The following is an 18,191-nucleotide window of genomic DNA, read 5'->3' as shown; positions in this document are numbered from 1 at the left end:
CTTGTTGGTACACAGTAAGTATTGGATGAGCCTCTGCTGTTCTCATAACTGATAAGTCATTTCTACAGGGATTTCCAGTAAATGATCATTAATAGGTATTCGTTACGGCCCTATTACTCACTGAACTTTGTGTGGTAGGACATTATTACTACAGAAGACCAAATTTAAAAACAACTACTCATGCTTTTCAAGGGAAGAGAAGCAAAAACTTTATTCCTAAATCAATCAGATGAGTTCTCAGCTGCTGAGCACTAAGAAGGTGCTACTTTTAAAGATGTCTTACAATAAAATATGATACATTATGATATGGAAGTACAGAGAAAGCTGACAAAGATGTGAATAACAGTACAGCAACTGATAATTACAAAAAAATTATATTCAGAAGTTCGTAGAAGCACAGATTTTTTTGCTATGGAAAGGTAGCAATCTTGTCATGTTCCTGCTGATGAAATGACAAGGGCTCTTCATTTATTCTCTAGATAACTTGACGCCACTCTAATTGAAAACAAAATGGGACAAAATAAGAAGAACAATAAAATAGCAATCACAACAACAACAACCACCAAACAACAGAAACAAATACAGGAACTGGCTGGATGACCTTGCCCAAAGAGCTAGCATCCACGGTGAATGTTCAAGTGGCAGTCAGTCACAAACAGTTTCCCTCAAGGATCTGTACTGGGGCCAAAAGCATTTCTTCAACTTTCATCAGCGTGTCATTGACAGTGGGAGCAAGTGCACCCTCAGCAAGTTCACAGCTGACATGAAGCTGTGTGGCCATCGGTGTGTGTGAGGGAAGGGATGCCAGCCACAGGCACCTGAACAGACTTAAGAGAGCGGGCCCATGTGAACCCCCACCAATCCCACCTGCACTTCTGTGTCCAGCTCTGGAGGCCCCAGCCCAGGTAACACATGGCCATGACAGAGCAGACCCACAGGAATCCCACAAAAGCCAGTCCCAGGGCCTCAGGTTATGAAGACAGGCTGAGAGAACAACTCCTCTTGAGACTGGAGAAGAGAAGCCTCTGGAGAGGCCTGCCTGAGGCCTTCCCATACACAGCAGTGGGGGACTTTTAAGAAAAACAGAGATGTTTTACCAAGGCCTGCAGTGACAGGATGAAGAGGCCTGGTTTTAAACTGATTCAGGGTAGCTTCAGATCAAAGGAAGAAATTTGTTCTGGGGAGGGTGCTGAGAGAGTGGAACAGGTTTCCCAGAGAAGCCGTGGATGTCCCACCCCTGGAAGTGTTTAAGGCCTGGTTGCATGGGGCTTTGAGCAACCTGGTCTAGTGAGAGATGTCCCTGCCCATTTCAGGGTGGGGATGGAACTAGGTAATCTTTAAATGTTCTTTCTCACCTAAACCATTCTGCGATTCTAGGATTCCATGATCCAGAAATGGACATATCTACACCTTCCATTCTATCCTTGCAAAAGGACCAAAAAATACAACTGAGATTGTTCTCATCTTTGCCCTCAACTCTACCAGGTCACTTTTCAAATACATCTCCCTGTTCTGCTTTTGAACAGACAAGCGCTGAGACTTCTGCTGCTCTCACTGTGCATGTATGTTTCAGCCACAGGAAAAACTTACTAATAAAAAGCATTTCCTCTTGGTTAGTTGAATTATCCCATCCTTTCAGATCAATCCACTGTTCTTCTTAAATCTTTGTAAATATTTAATCAGATTTATCTCCTGCATCACTTTAAAAAATATGCTTATTATTTTCACTGCAGGTGTAAGCCCCTTCGCAATGGTTACACAAATGCGTGACATATCTGATATTTCCCTTATTTACTTTCTGGGCAACTTGTCCTTAATTCTCATCTTTTTCATGTGTTTAAAGAGGATTGTGAGAAGGAATTTCTCTGCTAGATAGCATTGATTTTATTTGAGTTTTGGAAAAACGGTAAGAGAAAACCCATAATTTCTGATTTTTCAAGTGGAACTCCACAAAGCCTGGCAGAGCACCTGCAGAACAGCCACACCTCTGAGAAGGGGTTTAACCTGCATCCACTGATCCTTGACCAGTGAGTGAGCCCAGCCTTCCAGGGCCACTCTGACTCACCTTGCCTGTCCACACCAGACCACTCACCAAAACTGCATAGACCAAGGCTTTGCCACAGAGGATGAGGTAAGTGAGCTTCAGGGAATTTCCATACCGCAAGTACGACTCTGCAAGTCAAACACCATTTGTGTGTTCAATTTTCATCATCATCATTACAAGATGCTGGTTCTAATGGGGCTTTCATCAAATGACAACATATGACATCTTTAGCTAAGCAACATAAAGGAACTAGAGCCAAATGAGTGGCTCTGTTGACGCCAGAGGAGCAGGGAAGGGCCAGAAGTCAAAGAACCACAAGAGAAAGCAAGTCTAGGAAAGACAGAGATTGGCTTTATGCTGGGAAAGTATTGAGTTCCACACCTACTGATGAACAGGGCTGTTCATCTGAGTCTCCTGTTAGGAATGCAAAATAGGCTGAATCAAAAGATACAAACATTTTATTTTGTCTCATTATTGTCAGTGCCCTTATGAGTGCTGCTGTTGTTATCAGGAAAGTTTTACAAAGCCCAGAATAACATGCCTTCTAGAAGTTTTATATTCTTGAAGATTTTTCACTCTTAAGGAGTTGCCATAGTATTGAGATACAAGATCTGTCTTGGTTCAGCCTTAAGATACCTGAAGAATTAAGGAAGTTCTTGAAAAACAGGTGTGTGCAAATATGTATACAAAGAGGAAAGAAATGTGATTTGCCATATGGATATCCTCCATACATGACAGCACTGTGGAGTGGAATGTGACTTGTCATGGGAATTGTTCTGAGTTTGATTCTGAGAAATATTCAGAAGATCATATCCTGAATCTTGATTTCAGAATCATTTGTATAAAGAATGGATTATTTCTTTCCTGCTGTGCAAGAATATTCCCAATGGAAGTCAGTTTCTAGAACTGGAGGAGATGGTAAATACTAAAATTACAGTCTACAGGATGGTACCATGATTCTTCAATTTTCAAAATTTAATCATATGGGAGAGCTCAACCCCAAAGCTGAGCTACATCCAATGTTCACAAACAACCCTCCAAATAACTTTCCTCCTTTTTTTTTTCTTCTTTTTTTTTTTTTTTTTAAACAGGAGAAAGAAGAAGCTTTTCATGCAGCAGATATCTCCCACACTTTGTACTTAATGTCAGTAAAACTGGCATTAAAATACACCCTGATAATCGCCTGAGAGAAGAGGCAAAATTCCTTTTATGTGAGAAGCCACACGTACCTTCTGTGAGTGCACAACCTGAAAGACAAAAATGAACTGAAAGTCATGTTTCTCTTCAGAGCAAACAGAATACAGATTTTAGAAGTTTCAGTTTATAAAACACTGCCTCATTCTTCCTACTACAACTGGGTGTTTTATGATACTGTACAATTTACTCTACTACAGAGACTTCTCAGTGGGAGGCCTGAAGAAACTTGAGATGTAGAATGGTAACATAGGGACAAAGGCCCAGGAATGGGAAGAGACATATGTTAATTCCTAGATATTTAGGGATGTATTTGTTCCAGAAGAACGCGTTATATGGAAGCTATATATTGATGCGGTTCCTATCATAACACTTGCTCTTTAGATTTGTGATTTCTATCCTATATAGCATGGTAAGAGTTAGTTTTTACTCACCAGCATCACCATGGATAAATTTGTTTACTGATGCTGTTGTTCCATTCTGAAAAAAACTGGCAACACACTCGAAGCGATTCAGAGGGTTGAACCATTCCCAGGCTGGCATCCTCAGTCGGCTGGTCAGTGAGTAGGTGCTCCCATTCTGTGTGGAGGACTCGTCTGTGCCCACCCCTTCAGTCCTTTTCACACCATTCACCCTCCACACCAGAGTCAAGTGGTCAGGGTAGAAACCAGAGGCCAGGCACACCAGCGTGGCCTTGCTCTTCTGCTGGATCTCCTGCTTTGATGGGGAAAAGATGACCACGGCAGGAGGTATGATTTCATCATTCTTCCCTGAAACACAAAGCAACATGGTCCAGAGCCTCCATCCCTCTGCTCAGACAAAACCCCCTGGAAATGGAACTGAGTTTGTGCCGTGTTTCTCCTGAAATACCTGGCCTTTTAACTGCTGTCTATTGGACAATTAATGTATGTTGGCTAGGACACACCAGGAAAGTGGAAGGATTTCTTCTCACTCATCACACAGAAACATAAGCGGTCTGGCCACAGACACGCACAAGTACATGAATTTCTTGTATTGCCTCTGTCAGTAGAATACAAAGCTGCAAAGAAATGGAGCAACGAGAGGGGCGGAAATGTCCCCAGTTTTGTGAGTAAGGCCTGTATTTATAATATTGCATTAATAGATAAGGGAGTCTCTTTTAAGGCACAAACATCTTCAGCAAACTGAGTCACATTCCTGGGGATGGAGTTAAGACATGGTGGTCATTGCAGAGTTCAGAATTATACTGTCATGGGATACCCTACTTGGCCCCCATCTACATGATGACCTGGAAGGAAGGAAACAAGGAAGGAGCTGATCCTTCTCACTGTCTGAAGTGAAAAACCATTGAGGCAGGTAACATGTCTGCCAGGGACAAGTTTTGCCTTGGGTCTTAACCAATCCATTTTTAAGAATATACAACATGACTTCATGTAATTTAAATTTTAGGTTATTGTAGGTATGAGAAGCTCTGATCGTGGGCTACACGCCTTCCGAGAATGATGCAAGATTCTATACGCGTGCAAATCAAATGTTGGCTTCAGTCACAAGGATGTACAAGGCAGACATGAGAAGTTACTCAGAAGCCAAGCAGTGACCCTAAAAGGCAGGTGGGGGTTCCATATGCTATATGAAAATGCCTTTTTGACTCAACTAGCGTGAGAAACCTATGAGGTCTGTAGAGTGCTGCTGGAAAAGGGAATGTAGGGAAAACTAGGAAGCCAAAGAGAAAATTATTTCTCTGGGCTGGTGCTTTTTTGTATGAAGGCACTATGAATTGTGGATGTTCTTCCTGATCACTCACTCCTTTGAAGAGGAAGAGAGGCAGCAGAATGAGCAGAAATTATTATCTTGCAGAGATCTTGTCCCCTAAACCCTCATGTTTGTATTCCAATGATGCCTTAATTGTGATCACCAGTGCTTGCTCTGTAAAGATCCCTGGGCTGCTTCTGTATCAGTTTGTACAGACCTTAGATGACTGGGATATTCAATATAGATAACTCCCTGGAAGTTTTAGCACTGCTCTGCTTTCCTTTTAGTGGGTATGAAGAGAGGTTGATCCCTTCTACTTCTCCCTTCCAGCACTTGGCGTTATGATTTTATTTCCTATCCTAGAAGTATCTCTGATAAATTCTTTGGCTCATAGCCTTAATGGCTAATGAGTGAAGAGATGGAAATGGATAGGAGGACAAAAAGAAGTATTAAAACTTATTGCATAATGCTGCGTTAAAAAAAAAAATAGAAGGGAAGGCAGGTAAAAACGGAGACAGAAAGAATGACAGAACTACTGGAAAGAAAAAGAAAATGAGCTGGTTAGAAATGCAATAAGGAGATTGGTAAGAGGCAGAATTGGAAAAGCTCCTGATCATCATCTCAATGTGTCTAGTCTTCTATATTGGTAATTTTCATTCCTGACCTCTATAATATTTCCTTGGAGAATGAGAGGAAAGAAAATTATTTATTCCTTTCTCCCTTCATGCAGTTCCCAGAAATAAAAGACAAAATATGCAGAGATCTCAAAATCTTTGCCTGCAAATTCTACAGTTTCATAGTAGCACATCGCATTCAATCAGCAACCAATAAAGCATTAATCCTGCTCTCATGGTGGTATGAAAAATTATCATTAGTAATCTTTTAATTAAGAATGTTCTTGTCACCTAACCAGTATCACATAGATCACAGTGATCTGACTTCTTACTTACCTATCACCGTAAGTTTTGTCCCACTACCAAAGAACAACTGCTCATTATTCACACCATTTTGCAGCTGCAGAAAAACCTGTCCTCTACTCCCAGACCTCTGAGAGAAGCCTGTGGACTAACCCTCCCCTCGTGTGGTATCATCAAAAGAAGAAACACAAAATACTCAGGTCCCCTAAAAAAACAATCTGTAAGGGAACATCCCAAGTCTGTGTGTCTAACCAGTTGTGTAGCTGTTTAACTACAAACAGCCTAAAGTAAAAAGGCTCTGACAGGACATTTCTGATGTTGAACATCAGAAGTGCCCTGTCCAGAGCCTTTTTACTTTAGGCATAGGTGAATCAGTTGTTGGAGGTTCCACCATTTCATTAGAGTACATTTATCTATTAATCCAGGTGTCATATTAGAATATTAGAAAATATTTTCCGTATGCAGACTGAGTAATTTCTTTTTCTCAGCTAAACAGACACATTTTCTTTAAATTTTGTTCAACATTTAAAATATTTTTCACTTATAAAATAAATGGGGTTTTTTTAACATGCAAAATAATTTTTAATGTACAACACAGTGTCCTGGTTCACTCTGCCCTTTGTAGAAGTACCTAAACATGCCACCTTTCCCTTTCCATTGACTTTTCCCTTTCTCTGGAAGGCTTTCCTTGAAAGGAAGTCTCCACTTTTATTCTCTGTCCTCCCTTGGTGATGATTATTCAAGTTTGCTGCATAAATGCCTATGGTCACTGAGGGGTCAGCATATTCATTTTTACCAGCTCAGACACCTCAGATAAACTTTGGATTTCAAAAATTATGGTTAGTGTTTTTTTCCTATTGAGACTGAATTTTACTGCTTGTTATCAATTTCTTCTGTAGTAGCACAGATATCTTCGAACTCCAGGAGCAACACAAGGAATAGAAGAGATCACCATCATTTATCAGCGTCTGAGTAATAGCCTTCTTCTCCCCAGATTTAGACAATCCAAATCCATAAATAGTGGCTCAGAAAGCAACATTCTCTGAGAGTTCCTTCCCCTTGAAATTAATCATATATTCTTCTTCTGTGGTTTTCAGTGGCTGTTTAGCATCTATTCTGAAACAGTAAGACCGCTGTCCTTAATGATCTTTTTATCACCATCCTGGTAAACCCGTTCAGTGGAAAGAAACTGGCTGTGCTGTGGAGAGCTACTTTCTATAACAAGAAGGACTTAAAAAGCTGCAGAGAGATTTTAATATTGCTTATTATATGGTTGAGCATTTATATTTGCCTTCTGTTTTATCAACCAAAAATGCTAGCACACGTGTTTTTCCCAGTTATCTGAGACTACACTTTCTTTAATTCACCCTGCAAAGATCCAGGGTACTTTGAGTTTGTATCATCTTGATTTTGTTTCCTAGACCCCTTCAAAGTGTAACTGTAAGACAGTTCTTTCCAGACAAATAGACTACTCTTCACTGACTTGTCCTTAATCATCTCTAGCCCCAGCAGAACCGGCTTTACAGAGAGTAGCTATAGTTTTGGGGAATTTTTGCATGTGTTGATTCATTAGGACAACCTTTTTTTATGTCATGCACACATTACTTGTCCCATTCCTTATCCTCATTCTCCCTAAGGACAGCTTTTTCTTTACTGAAAATTCATTCTTTGCATTCTCCAAAATGGAAGGTGTGTCCCTACCTAGAGGACCCAACTTATTCTATTCTCTGAAGTAGACAGGGTTACTACACACCAGGAGAACACCAGTTTAATAATGATAGAGCATATAATAATGAAATTCTCTAAAAAGAAGACATGGCATTTGAAGTGAATTAAAAGAGGAAACAAAAATTTCTTACCTATAACTGTAAGTTTTGTGCCACTGCCGAAAGAGAACCCAGCGGTATACACAGTGACAAAGTGATGTATCATAAGCTAAGAGAAGGCATGCACTGTAACTGCCTCACTATAAGTGAAGCCTAAGAAATCATTTCTGCATTTGGAATTCCAAAGTCCACTCAATCTCTGTCTAAAGGGATATGGCAGAAAACCAACTTGAAATCAGTTCTATATTCTGTAGAATTCATAAAAGGATTTCCCAAATTTGTTTGATATGTTGTCCACACTTCACCTCAATTTGTTTCAGCAAACTTTCTCCAAACTCCATATTGCATCTTTGATTTTATCTGCTATTCTCATTTTTCAGATCTCGAAAACAAGCAGACTCACCCAAAGTCTGTTTGTGTCTAGGAATAGAACTTTTCTAGACCTAGAACTTCCTCACTGTCAGCCTCATATTCCAAGTATTGTGACGCCTTCTTTTCTGTAACATGTTAAATTAATAATCGAATGATACATGCTTTGTTGTTTTCACAGTCAAATGCAGGTGGTTCACCTTTGGCAGCGGACCAAAACAAAGACCACTGTTTTCCCTTCCATGGCAGGCCAGCTGACTTGAATAGACATTCAGGATCCGGTTCAGTTTTCTGATTGGTTAAAATAATCCACAAAAGGAGAGCCCAGAAGAATCTCTTGGCTGGTCCCAGACAAACCCTTCATAGCCAGTAGGAAGAACTGCAGTGAGACAGTGGGGATGGGGATTACAGGCAACCTTTGTTCTCACAGGCATGAGACAGTCAGCAGATGTTGGATGATTATTTTAGAGAGAAAAGCCCAAGACATTTTAGGTAGTGCCTCTCAGAGATACCTGCTACATCTCAGAATTCTTTTTCTAACACATGTATCACTTTAAGAAAGAGCCATTTTGTCATCTATTGTAAACATTGGTGGATCTGGAAACAATAGTAATTCCAGATTTGCATGGTTGATTTGCTTTAGGTGCATCTGCAGTCACAGTTTGGATTGGTAAAATTTAATTTCAATACCTCAGAATTTTCTAGCTTGCTTGCCAGGGAGGGCAGGCTCAGTTCTCAGATGATGAAAGTAAGTCCCAGCATACAAGGTCTGTCAAGAGAAACCAAGGCAGAGCACACCTGCTCTGCTGCCGGATTCTCTGCAGCTGCCTTAACATGCTCTACCTCAAGGCTCATGCACCCATGGGTTTTTGTAAAGGCTTCCCGGGGAACGTATCATCGTGGATCCCCCTGTCCCCACAATGATACAATCTCCTACAAAAACAACCCTACCCATGACTCCACCCCCTATTTTTGTCAGCCAGGAATGATTTCCATGATTACCAATGCTGGTTTTGACTGTTGTACAGTTAATATCCTTCACAGGAGCTATGGTGAGGTTGCACTTTGGGCTTGTCCTTCAAATATTGTTAGCAAGACAGTAATATTTTTGTTATTGCTGAAGTGAATACACAGCATTCAAGGGCTTTTCTGCTTCTCATACCAGCATGCTGGCAAGGAGGCTGGTGGTGCATGGGACCTTGGGAGGAGGGACAGCAGGGAGAGCTGATCGTGATTGATCCAAGGGATATTCCATATCCCATGGTGTCATGTTCAGTTTGTGAAATGAGCGAGAATAGGGGGAAGAAGAAGGAAGAGAGAGATATTTGGAGTGATGGTGTTTTTCTTCCCAAGCACCGTTATGTGGGATGGGGCCCTGCCATCCTGGGAATGGCTGAACACCATTCTGCCCATGGGAAGTGGGGAAAGAATTCCTTGCTATCATTTGCTGGTGTGCACAGTTTTTGCTTTACCTCTTAAACTGTCTTTATCGCAAGCCACAAGTTTTTCACTCGTGCTTTTCCGATTCTCTCCCCAGTCCTGCTGGTGGGGAGTGAGCCACCAGCTGTGTGGGGCTTGATCCTGGCTGAGGCTAGACCATGACAGAAAAACAGACCACATCCTTCCTTTGCCATTCCTGTTTCTATGTGATAGTCCAGTTACTTCTCAGTGTATCCATTATCACTCAATTTATAATCTCAAGATGTTTTGCTTATACTCCAAAAGACAACACTTCTTATTCTTTTATTGGTTGGCTTTAAATGCAGTAATTTTTCACTTGGTAGTGTCATGGCAGTGTTGATGCTGCTTTCCTTTCTACTCTTTCTCTCTTCTGCCTCCAGGATGACAAAAACTTCAACCTCACAATTTTCAATTTTTGGTTTGCAATGAGAGTAATTTGTTTACCATGGGCTGGTGTTTGTCTCTGTAGCCTGGTGTTGCTTGAGAGCATCCTCCCAGGGCTTGTGACTCTGCCTATGAAAAGGCTTCATCTAGGAGTAAGAGCAAGCCTTCATTTTGCAGACTGTCTGAAGGGACGGGAACTGATGGGGAGAGGTAACAGGCTACTTTTATCTCCCTCCTTTATATGTAAGTGGCACCAGTCTTGTCTCACAAGTGTCAAGACATAGCAACCTGACCAAGTACCTGTAGTAAACCTGTGTTTCATACTGTTCTTTAACGGCTCTCTTTGAGTCTGTCTGGATATGAAAAATAGACTGTAAATCATGGGACAAAATCCCTCAAAACAAGGAAAATAATAATATATTTTTTCTATTATTTTCAGATGTCAGAAAAGAGCCCATAATTTCTGATACAGCCTGTTTAGCTGGGAAGAGGTGTTAGTGTCCCAGAGAAGGGAATGAGAAACATAAACTAAGGTGTAACAGGTAGGACCAAGAGATAGGACTACAGAACACAAGGTATCTCAGCATGCTTCTGGGTTGTTCTCTCTTGTACAACAGTGAACAGAGTAATTAAGTCACTAATTATGTCTGTTTATACAGAACTATTGAATTTTTCAAAAAAATACATTTAGGATTTTTTTGGCTGTCACTGACTAAATAATAAAACTCAAAGGGGAATATTATTTCCCTGCCTTGGAATTAGTATGCCAGTGATCTCATGACTATTTATTCATGGTCTTAACGCATTGGACTAAAATTAATTTAAGATTATTCTGTCTGCATCTCCAGTCTAGAGCTCCATTAGTATCCTTACTGTCACTTACAGACTCCCTTCCATGAGGTGTCTTTCATTTAAAAAGAAGGAAGTCATCTTTCTATTAGTTTGAAGGTGAACATGATGCTAGTAATCTTTCTATTAGTTTGAAGGTGAACATGATGCTAGTAGCTCCTGAGGTCATATTCAAAAGGCAATTTCCAAGACATGCCAGCAGAGACCAGTCTTGTTGCACCTTAATGTTCCTTTGTAACCTGTCAAAAGAAAAGGACTTGCAGGCCATGAATTCAGATAAATACAAGGGACAGAACAAAGTGGAGGGAGATCCTTGATTCTTATTTCCAAGTCTTTCATAGGAGGCTTTCTGAGCTTTGGAGGCTATGCTGCCTAAGACTTCAGACAAGGAAAAACAAGAATGTGTAAGGAAGAAAAATTTAGAGATGTATTTTCTATCAATTATATTCTTTTTATGGGAGAATTTTACAGGAAACTAGAGATTGCATCAGTCATACCTGTTCGGCATTCTTTAGAGTTTACAGAAGAAGCAGGTACAAAGATAGCAGGCTATACTACAGAGACTCCCTGAGATTTACAGACTGTTTTCTAGACACTAGGATGCTTTCCATAAATATCCAATGCTTTCGACCACAACCCCATAAAGTTAAGCAACAGCTCTTCCTCGGGGCATATCTGTACACTGAAAAGATATGATGGTGGAAGGAGGGATCTGATTAATAATTTGCCTTCACAGACAGAGGCTGCTGCACTGCTCTATCTCTCTCCCTGTCAAAATATCCTCCATCCATTGCACCAGCCTCTACGTAGTAATTTTTCAGCTCTTCCTCTCCCCCTCTCCTGACTGTCTCACACTTTCAAAGACTCCATCTCTCACTCAGAGAAGGTGGGGATTTTATCTTAGTGTTCAATGCCGTTGCTACACCGTGCGATCACTCGCAGCACAGAAATACGTGGCTTCATCCTGGGGTGTCACATTCTTGATTGTCATTAGAGAGTAATTACTGCTCTCTCTGTTTATTTCAAACTTGGCCTCAGAGTAACCATCCTCATAAGAGTTATGACTCCATGTACTACTGCTGACTATTAACTTCAAACCATTTCTTGGAGGCTGATGGTACCAGTACATATAGGCAAAGTTACTGTAATTCTGGTAGCAGGAGATGGTCAAAGAGCCACCAGGTCTCTGAAGGATTTTGTCAGGCCACTGAGCAATGTAGGCTCCAATCCCAAGACCTGCATTAATTAGAGATAACGAGAGAGAGTGAGGAGTAGGAGAATAGATGAAGGCCAAAGGGATCCTCTACCTCACAGCAGCCCTGCATGGCCTGGATGAGAGTCCAGCTGCAGACAGATCTGTTGTCTCTCACCAGGTAAAAGAGCAAGCACAACAGCCAGCATGGCCCTCCAGCTCTTCCAGGACAGTGTTCTCCTGCTCATTGTGAGGTAAGACATAAGAGAGACCAATGCCCCTCCCCTTGCCCTGATTTGTCTGTCAAGCTTGGGCAGGGAAGACAGAAGCTTTGGAAGACTGTCCAGCTTTGATACTTTCTTTGATGAGCCAGTAAAAGCAAAGCTAAATATTCACGTGGCTCAAAGGTCTGCTTTAGCTTTTCCACAAGTCAGTGTTCTGAGCTCCTGACACAAATGTGGAATTTCTCCCAGACCAGTATATTGCTGGCTGAATGCTGAGCTGTCATTCCATGACTGAGAGGGTCTGGGTGTTGGAGGTCAGGCAGGAACCTAGGATCAGTGGATTCATACATTTTTTTAATCCATTTACATAACTTGGGCCATCTTTGCAAAAGGATTCCCAGCAAAAGTACACCTGTATTGTTTCATTCTGAAGAGTTGTTCTTAATATCTGAAGCACGGCATTTCACAACTCAGAACTTGTTAGTCAGAAGCAAAGATGATAGATCAAGATGGCAAAGGCAAAAAATTGTGTTTCATCATATCTTAATTTCTTCAGTTTTCCAGCCAGGCATGCATATTCCCTGCTGGTTAATCTTCCTGGGAGCTCTAATTCACTTTCACAAAAAACAAGACATCTCCACCAGCCATTTTTGAACACTCTGTTTGTTTCTAGCCTGCCAGATACATCCTAGTTATCCTATTCTATATGTAGAATATATTCTATTCTACTCTATACAATTCTACATATAGGACCTATGCCACTCTCCATTCTTTTCTGAATACATAAGATTCAAAATTATTATTGCAACTGCTTCTTTTTGTCCCTAGCACTTTTAATGTAATATGCAGAATTAATTCCAATGACCTTCAGTAATCCTGATATTGCATCCTGCAAACAATCAGCCCACTTCTGAGGTTCTATCTTTCTCTCTTTTTCCTCATTTTCTCAATTTTTCTTTTTAAGGGCCTATCTGTGCACTGAAAAGATAAGGCAGTTGAAGCAGGGATCTGGTTAATGATCTGAACAAACCTTAGGACAAGCAATGAGACAATGAAACAAGTAGCTCTTTCATGAGAAACTTCTTAGAATAGTGGTTTTTTGTGCCAACGCAATTCAGGCTGGCCAGAGAAGTACTGCCTGGGAAAAAATTGTCCCGTAGAGATGGAAGAGGGAACTGCAACCACAAAATTCACGATGGCAATGAACCTAAAGATCTCTGTGGTTTGCTATTGCCACTTGTAATTTGCACAGCTGTGAGCACTCAATAGCTATCTCATTAAACTGCTCCATGTTGAAGGTGACTGATAAGTTTGTTATCACAAGGCCTAAAAATTGCTTTTGCCACTCAAAACTAAAAGTGCTCAGGAGATGAGAAGTAGAAAGGATCCCTCCTCTGTTGCATTACCAGAGCTGAAAAAGTGGTTTGCAGTGCTTATGAAAAAGGTCTGAGCTGGGACTGTAATATGATTTTCAGAAACTGGTGACTTTCTAAAGCAGAATTAAAAGAAATAACAAAAACAAAAAACTAAAGAAAAAAAAAATCACCCCAAATTCACTACCATAGTGTTTATATTTCTTAATGATTCCATCATGAACTAGTTTTCCTGAAACTTTTTCAGGGAATTAGGATCAGCAGTAATAATTCAATAATTCCAGACAGCATCAGCATGTACATGTTTTACAAAGATGATCTCTACAAAAAAGACCAGAGGCTGAAGAAAAAAGGAACTCAGTATGTCTCTGCTATGTGAGAGACAACACTTTCCCAGTACTTCCCTGCTGTTTGTCTGTAGCCTGACATGAACAAGGAAGAGATCATGGACCTGAGGGTGTTCTGAGCAGCAGAGGACCACTCCCTGAGAGCAAGGAGTGGTGTGTTACGTTTGCTGCTGAGCAGTCCTTGAAGTCAGGAGAATATTGGCTCCAAGGGTGTCACACATCTGGATTTCCCTAGCCCAGAGGAGTTTGCTTTCTTTCAGAGCACAGGTATGTTTAGGTAGTGTGGTTGATCAGGAGACTTGGATGCTGCCATGAAACTGAATGATCCATCTTAGCACTGCAGGAGTCTTCCAGCAATGATGGTGATGTGGAGCATGAGATACTTTTACAGGACATGCTCCCAGCTGATTCCTGCTCCTTGCTCTCACCAGCTATTCTTAGCACCTCCCACTCCTTTTCTTGCTGTGCTCACACAGTGTGTGTCACTTCAGCATATCCATATCCAGCTTTGCCACATCATGGAGCAGCACAGTACATTTGCTACCTGTGATAGCCAAGTGCTTCATATGCCATGCCCTCCACATGAGCACATGAGACAATCAATCAGTTCATGCTCAGTGGTAGGTACGCAGAGTGTCAGGGCCACAGCCTAAAAACAGAACCCAAAATACACAGGGTATAGCCACACTTTCTTAAAAACACCTTTTGCTCTTTTGTGGGCTATCTGCTTTCCTTTGGAGAAAAGGTGAGTCCTAGGTTATGCAATAAAAACAGGAGCATGGACAGGCAATGGCAGGTAAGGGAACCCTAATAATACCCGGCCCTCAGCTTTCCCAGGTCTATCACAGAAGAGCAAATAGTTCATCAAAAGTTCAGCTCTGCAAGCAAGAGAGACAGAGGCACAATGGAAGGAAATTTCTGCCTTCAACTGTTTCTCACAAGTAACAGCAGTCTTTGTGGTTTCTTTTCTCTGTCTATGAGGTTTTGCCCTGAAGGAATGTCTGGGTCCAGCTCAGAACTGTATGCATTCCTGTGGCAGGAAAGAAAGGGATCCTGCAATTAAGCAGTGTGTGGAGCAGGCAAATAAAATGCTGCAGTGCACACTGTGGCTTGTAAAGATGCCAAGGGACTGTTCTTTCCCCAATGGCAGGTATGCCTGGTCCCCTGGGTATGTTTTCCTCCACTGTTACTGGCCCCATACTCCCATGTCCATAATCAGGGGTTGAGTTCTTCTCACACACCAATCAGTTTCTCATTAGGCATCTCAGTTCTGTGTAGATCATGCCTATGGGGAAGAACTTTGAATTCTCTAGCTGCTCTGTAATGTTTTACTGTTGCTGTGGGAGAATCTGTGGAGAATTAGTGCCCTAGAACATGGCTGTGCATCTGGAGTACTAATCATCAGAAATATCTGCTGCCTTATCTAACCATACCAGCCATTCCTCAGTTCTGATCTATGGGTTTGTATTTCTGAAGGTATTTGCCTTCAAAGACAGAGGCTGCTGCACTGCTCTATCTCTCTCCCTGTCAAAATATCCTCCATCCATTGCACCAGCCTCTATGTAGTCTTCTTTCTGCTCTTCCTCTCCCCCTCTCCTGACTATCTCACACTTTCAAAGACTCCATCTCTCACTCAGAGAAGGTGGGGATTTTATCTTAGTGTTCAACATTGTTGCTACACCGTGTGACCGCTCGCAGCACAGAAATACGTGGCTTCATCCTGGGGTGTCACATTCTTGATTGTCATTAGAGAGTAATTACTGCTCTCTCTGTTTATTTCAAACTTGGCCTCAGAGTAACCATCCTCATAAGAGTTATACTTCCAAGATGTACTGCTGACTATTAACTTCAAACCATTTCTTGGAGGCTGATGGTACCAGTACATATAGGCAAAGTTACTGTAATTCTGGTAGCAGGAGATGGTCAAAGAGCCACCAGGTCTCTGAAGGATTTTGTCAGGCCACTGAGCAATGTAGGCTCCAATCCCAAGACCTGCATTAATTAGAGATAACGAGAGAGAGTGAGGAGTAGGAGAATAGATGAAGGCCAAAGGGATCCTCTACCTCACAGCAGCCCTGCATGGCCTGGATGAGAGTCCAGCTGCAGACAGATCTGTTGTCTCTCACCAGGTAAAAGAGCAAGCACAACAGCCAGCATGGCCCTCCAGCTCTTCCAGGACAGTGTTCTCCTGCTCATTGTGAGGTAAGACATAAGAGAGACCAATGCCCCTCCCCTTGCCCTGATTTGTCTGTCAAGCTTGGGCAGGGAAGACAGAAGCTTTGGAAGACTGTCCAGCTTTGATACTTTCTTTGATGAGCCAGTAAAAGCAAAGCTAAATATTCACGTGGCTCAAAGGTCTGCTTTAGCTTTTCCACAAGTCAGTGTTCTGAGCTCCTGACACAAATGTGGAATTTCTCCCAGACCAGTATATTGCTGGCTGAATGCTGAGCTGTCATTCCATGACTGAGAGGGTCTGGGTGTTGGAGGTCAGGCAGGAACCTAGGATCAGTGGATTCATACATTTTTTTAATCCATTTACATAACTTGGGCCATCTTTGCAAAAGGATTCCCAGCAAAAGTACACCTGTATTGTTTCATTCTGAAGAGTTGTTCTTAATATCTGAAGCACGGCATTTCACAACTCAGAACTTGTTAGTCAGAAGCAAAGATGATAGATCAAGATGGCAAAGGCAAAAAATTGTGTTTCATCATATCTTAATTTCTTCAGTTTTCCAGCCAGGCATGCATATTCCCTGCTGGTTAATCTTCCTGGGAGCTCTAATTCACTTTCACAAAAAACAAGACATCTCCACCAGCCATTTTTTTCTCAAAACAAAAACCGTAGTTAAACATAAACCTCATGAACACTCTGTTTGTTTCTAGCCTGCCAGATACATCCTAGTTATCCTATTCTATATGTAGAATATATTCTATTCTACTCTATACAATTCTACATATAGGACCTATGCCACTCTCCATTCTTTTCTGAATACATAAGATTCAAAATTATTATTGCAACTGCTTCTTTTTGTCCCTAGCACTTTTAATGTAATATGCAGAATTAATTCCAATGACCTTCAGTAATCCTGATATTGCAGCTTCAAAAAACTGGGTAATACCTCTGAGGTTTTATCTTTTTCTTCACATTTTGTTGTTATCCCCTCTCCCATATTTGCCTGGTGCTCTAGAGAGATTTATATCTTCCCCTGGCCTCTAGACATCTATATAAAAGGCATGATCTTTCTATAAACCTGGCAGTATTGTACTGTCTTAGAGCCTGAGGCTTAGTTCCAGAATCCTCCAGGATTCAGAGCAGTAGAAATCTCAAAAATTTGGTAGTGAATGTTCCCTATCTCACCTTTTCAATCCTTCTTTTTAAGGGAGTTAACAGAAATTACCTGAGAAGCTATAGCTTCTTCCAAATCATGACTGAAAATAAATTTTATATGATGTATAAAAGTTTTGTATGATCTCCAGTGTCATGAACACTTTGCAACTAAGAAATAGGGGTTTGGCCAGTTCTTAGGTTTTCTCAGGAGAAATTATTCCTTACCTATGCTGGCATAAGGTTGAACCCTCTGCTGGAGATATTACAGTTTCAGTGACTTGTCAAGGAATTGCAGATGATATGGACCTTTTTGATTTTTTAGTTACCTTCCATAACTTGTACATTTTTCTTTGAATTTTTATGCTGTTTTCAAAATCAATACATCAGTTAGCAAATAAATTTGAACAAATTTAATATACTTCCATTTCCTTTTATGTTTCAATACTGATTATTCTTTTATGCTTATTTTTAGCTTTTAGTCCTCACAAGCTTTTATTCTTTTTATGGAAGGTTTACTTTGATTTTACTTGTTCTTCATTTTATTTTATTGACATTTTGCCCTTTCACCTCACTGCTAGAATGGGACACTTTTCAGACACTTCCATGGACCCTGCTGAGACAGTTCTATAGGACACTGCTGCTTTGATCAGTGTCCCAAAATGCATGCCTTGTGCATGAAGACAGTACAGGAATTTTTAGTTTGATTATTGTCTGTTAAGCCAAACAGGCTGTTAAAAGCTTTTTTTTTTTTTCCCCTGTAGCAATCAGACCTTAAATCCCGGAGGGAGAAACTGTTTCAGAGACTTGATGGGAAACTAAGCAGATTATGGAGGCTGTGGGAATTCTAAAATTGTTCTGTGTAACAATTCTGAGACAAGGAAAAAAACATTTCAATGCAGTTGGGCTACACCTTCTTCTTTAATCACTTATGTTAGAATTTATTGCTCATTCC

The 18,191-nt window shown here is 41.0% G+C and overlaps 2 protein-coding genes across 4 annotated transcripts in view; one reads left to right on the top strand and one right to left on the bottom strand.

The window, feature by feature from the left end:
• Nucleotides 1-184: 184 nt before the first annotated feature.
• On the bottom strand, nucleotides 185-12,211 carry LOC135294542 (M1-specific T cell receptor beta chain-like). The gene is made up of 7 exons (XM_064409931.1): nucleotides 12,146-12,211; nucleotides 11,701-12,011; nucleotides 5,920-5,983; nucleotides 3,673-4,008; nucleotides 3,274-3,291; nucleotides 602-2,172; nucleotides 185-495 (listed from the first exon to the last, which is right to left on the bottom strand). The coding sequence occupies exons 1-6, from the start codon at nucleotides 12,174-12,176 to the stop codon at nucleotides 2,000-2,002; spliced, it is 933 nt and encodes a 310-aa protein (XP_064266001.1). The 5' UTR covers nucleotides 12,177-12,211; the 3' UTR covers nucleotides 185-495; nucleotides 602-1,999.
• Nucleotides 847-18,191, top strand: part of LOC135294540 (trypsin-like) — a 29,643-nt gene continuing 12,298 nt past the window's right edge. The window contains exons 1-4 of one of the 3 annotated variants that reach the window (XM_064409930.1): nucleotides 4,004-4,827; nucleotides 10,366-10,468; nucleotides 12,149-12,221; nucleotides 16,041-16,113. The gene's annotated coding sequence lies outside the window, so the exon portion shown is untranslated. The other 2 variants (XM_064409929.1, XM_064409928.1) reach the window with 2 other exon arrangements.

Source organism: Passer domesticus, chromosome 2 (genome assembly GCF_036417665.1).
Source record: "Passer domesticus isolate bPasDom1 chromosome 2, bPasDom1.hap1, whole genome shotgun sequence".
NCBI classification, from domain to species: Eukaryota; Metazoa; Chordata; class Aves; order Passeriformes; family Passeridae; genus Passer; species Passer domesticus.
This window is presented reverse-complemented; position numbering and strand designations above follow the sequence as displayed.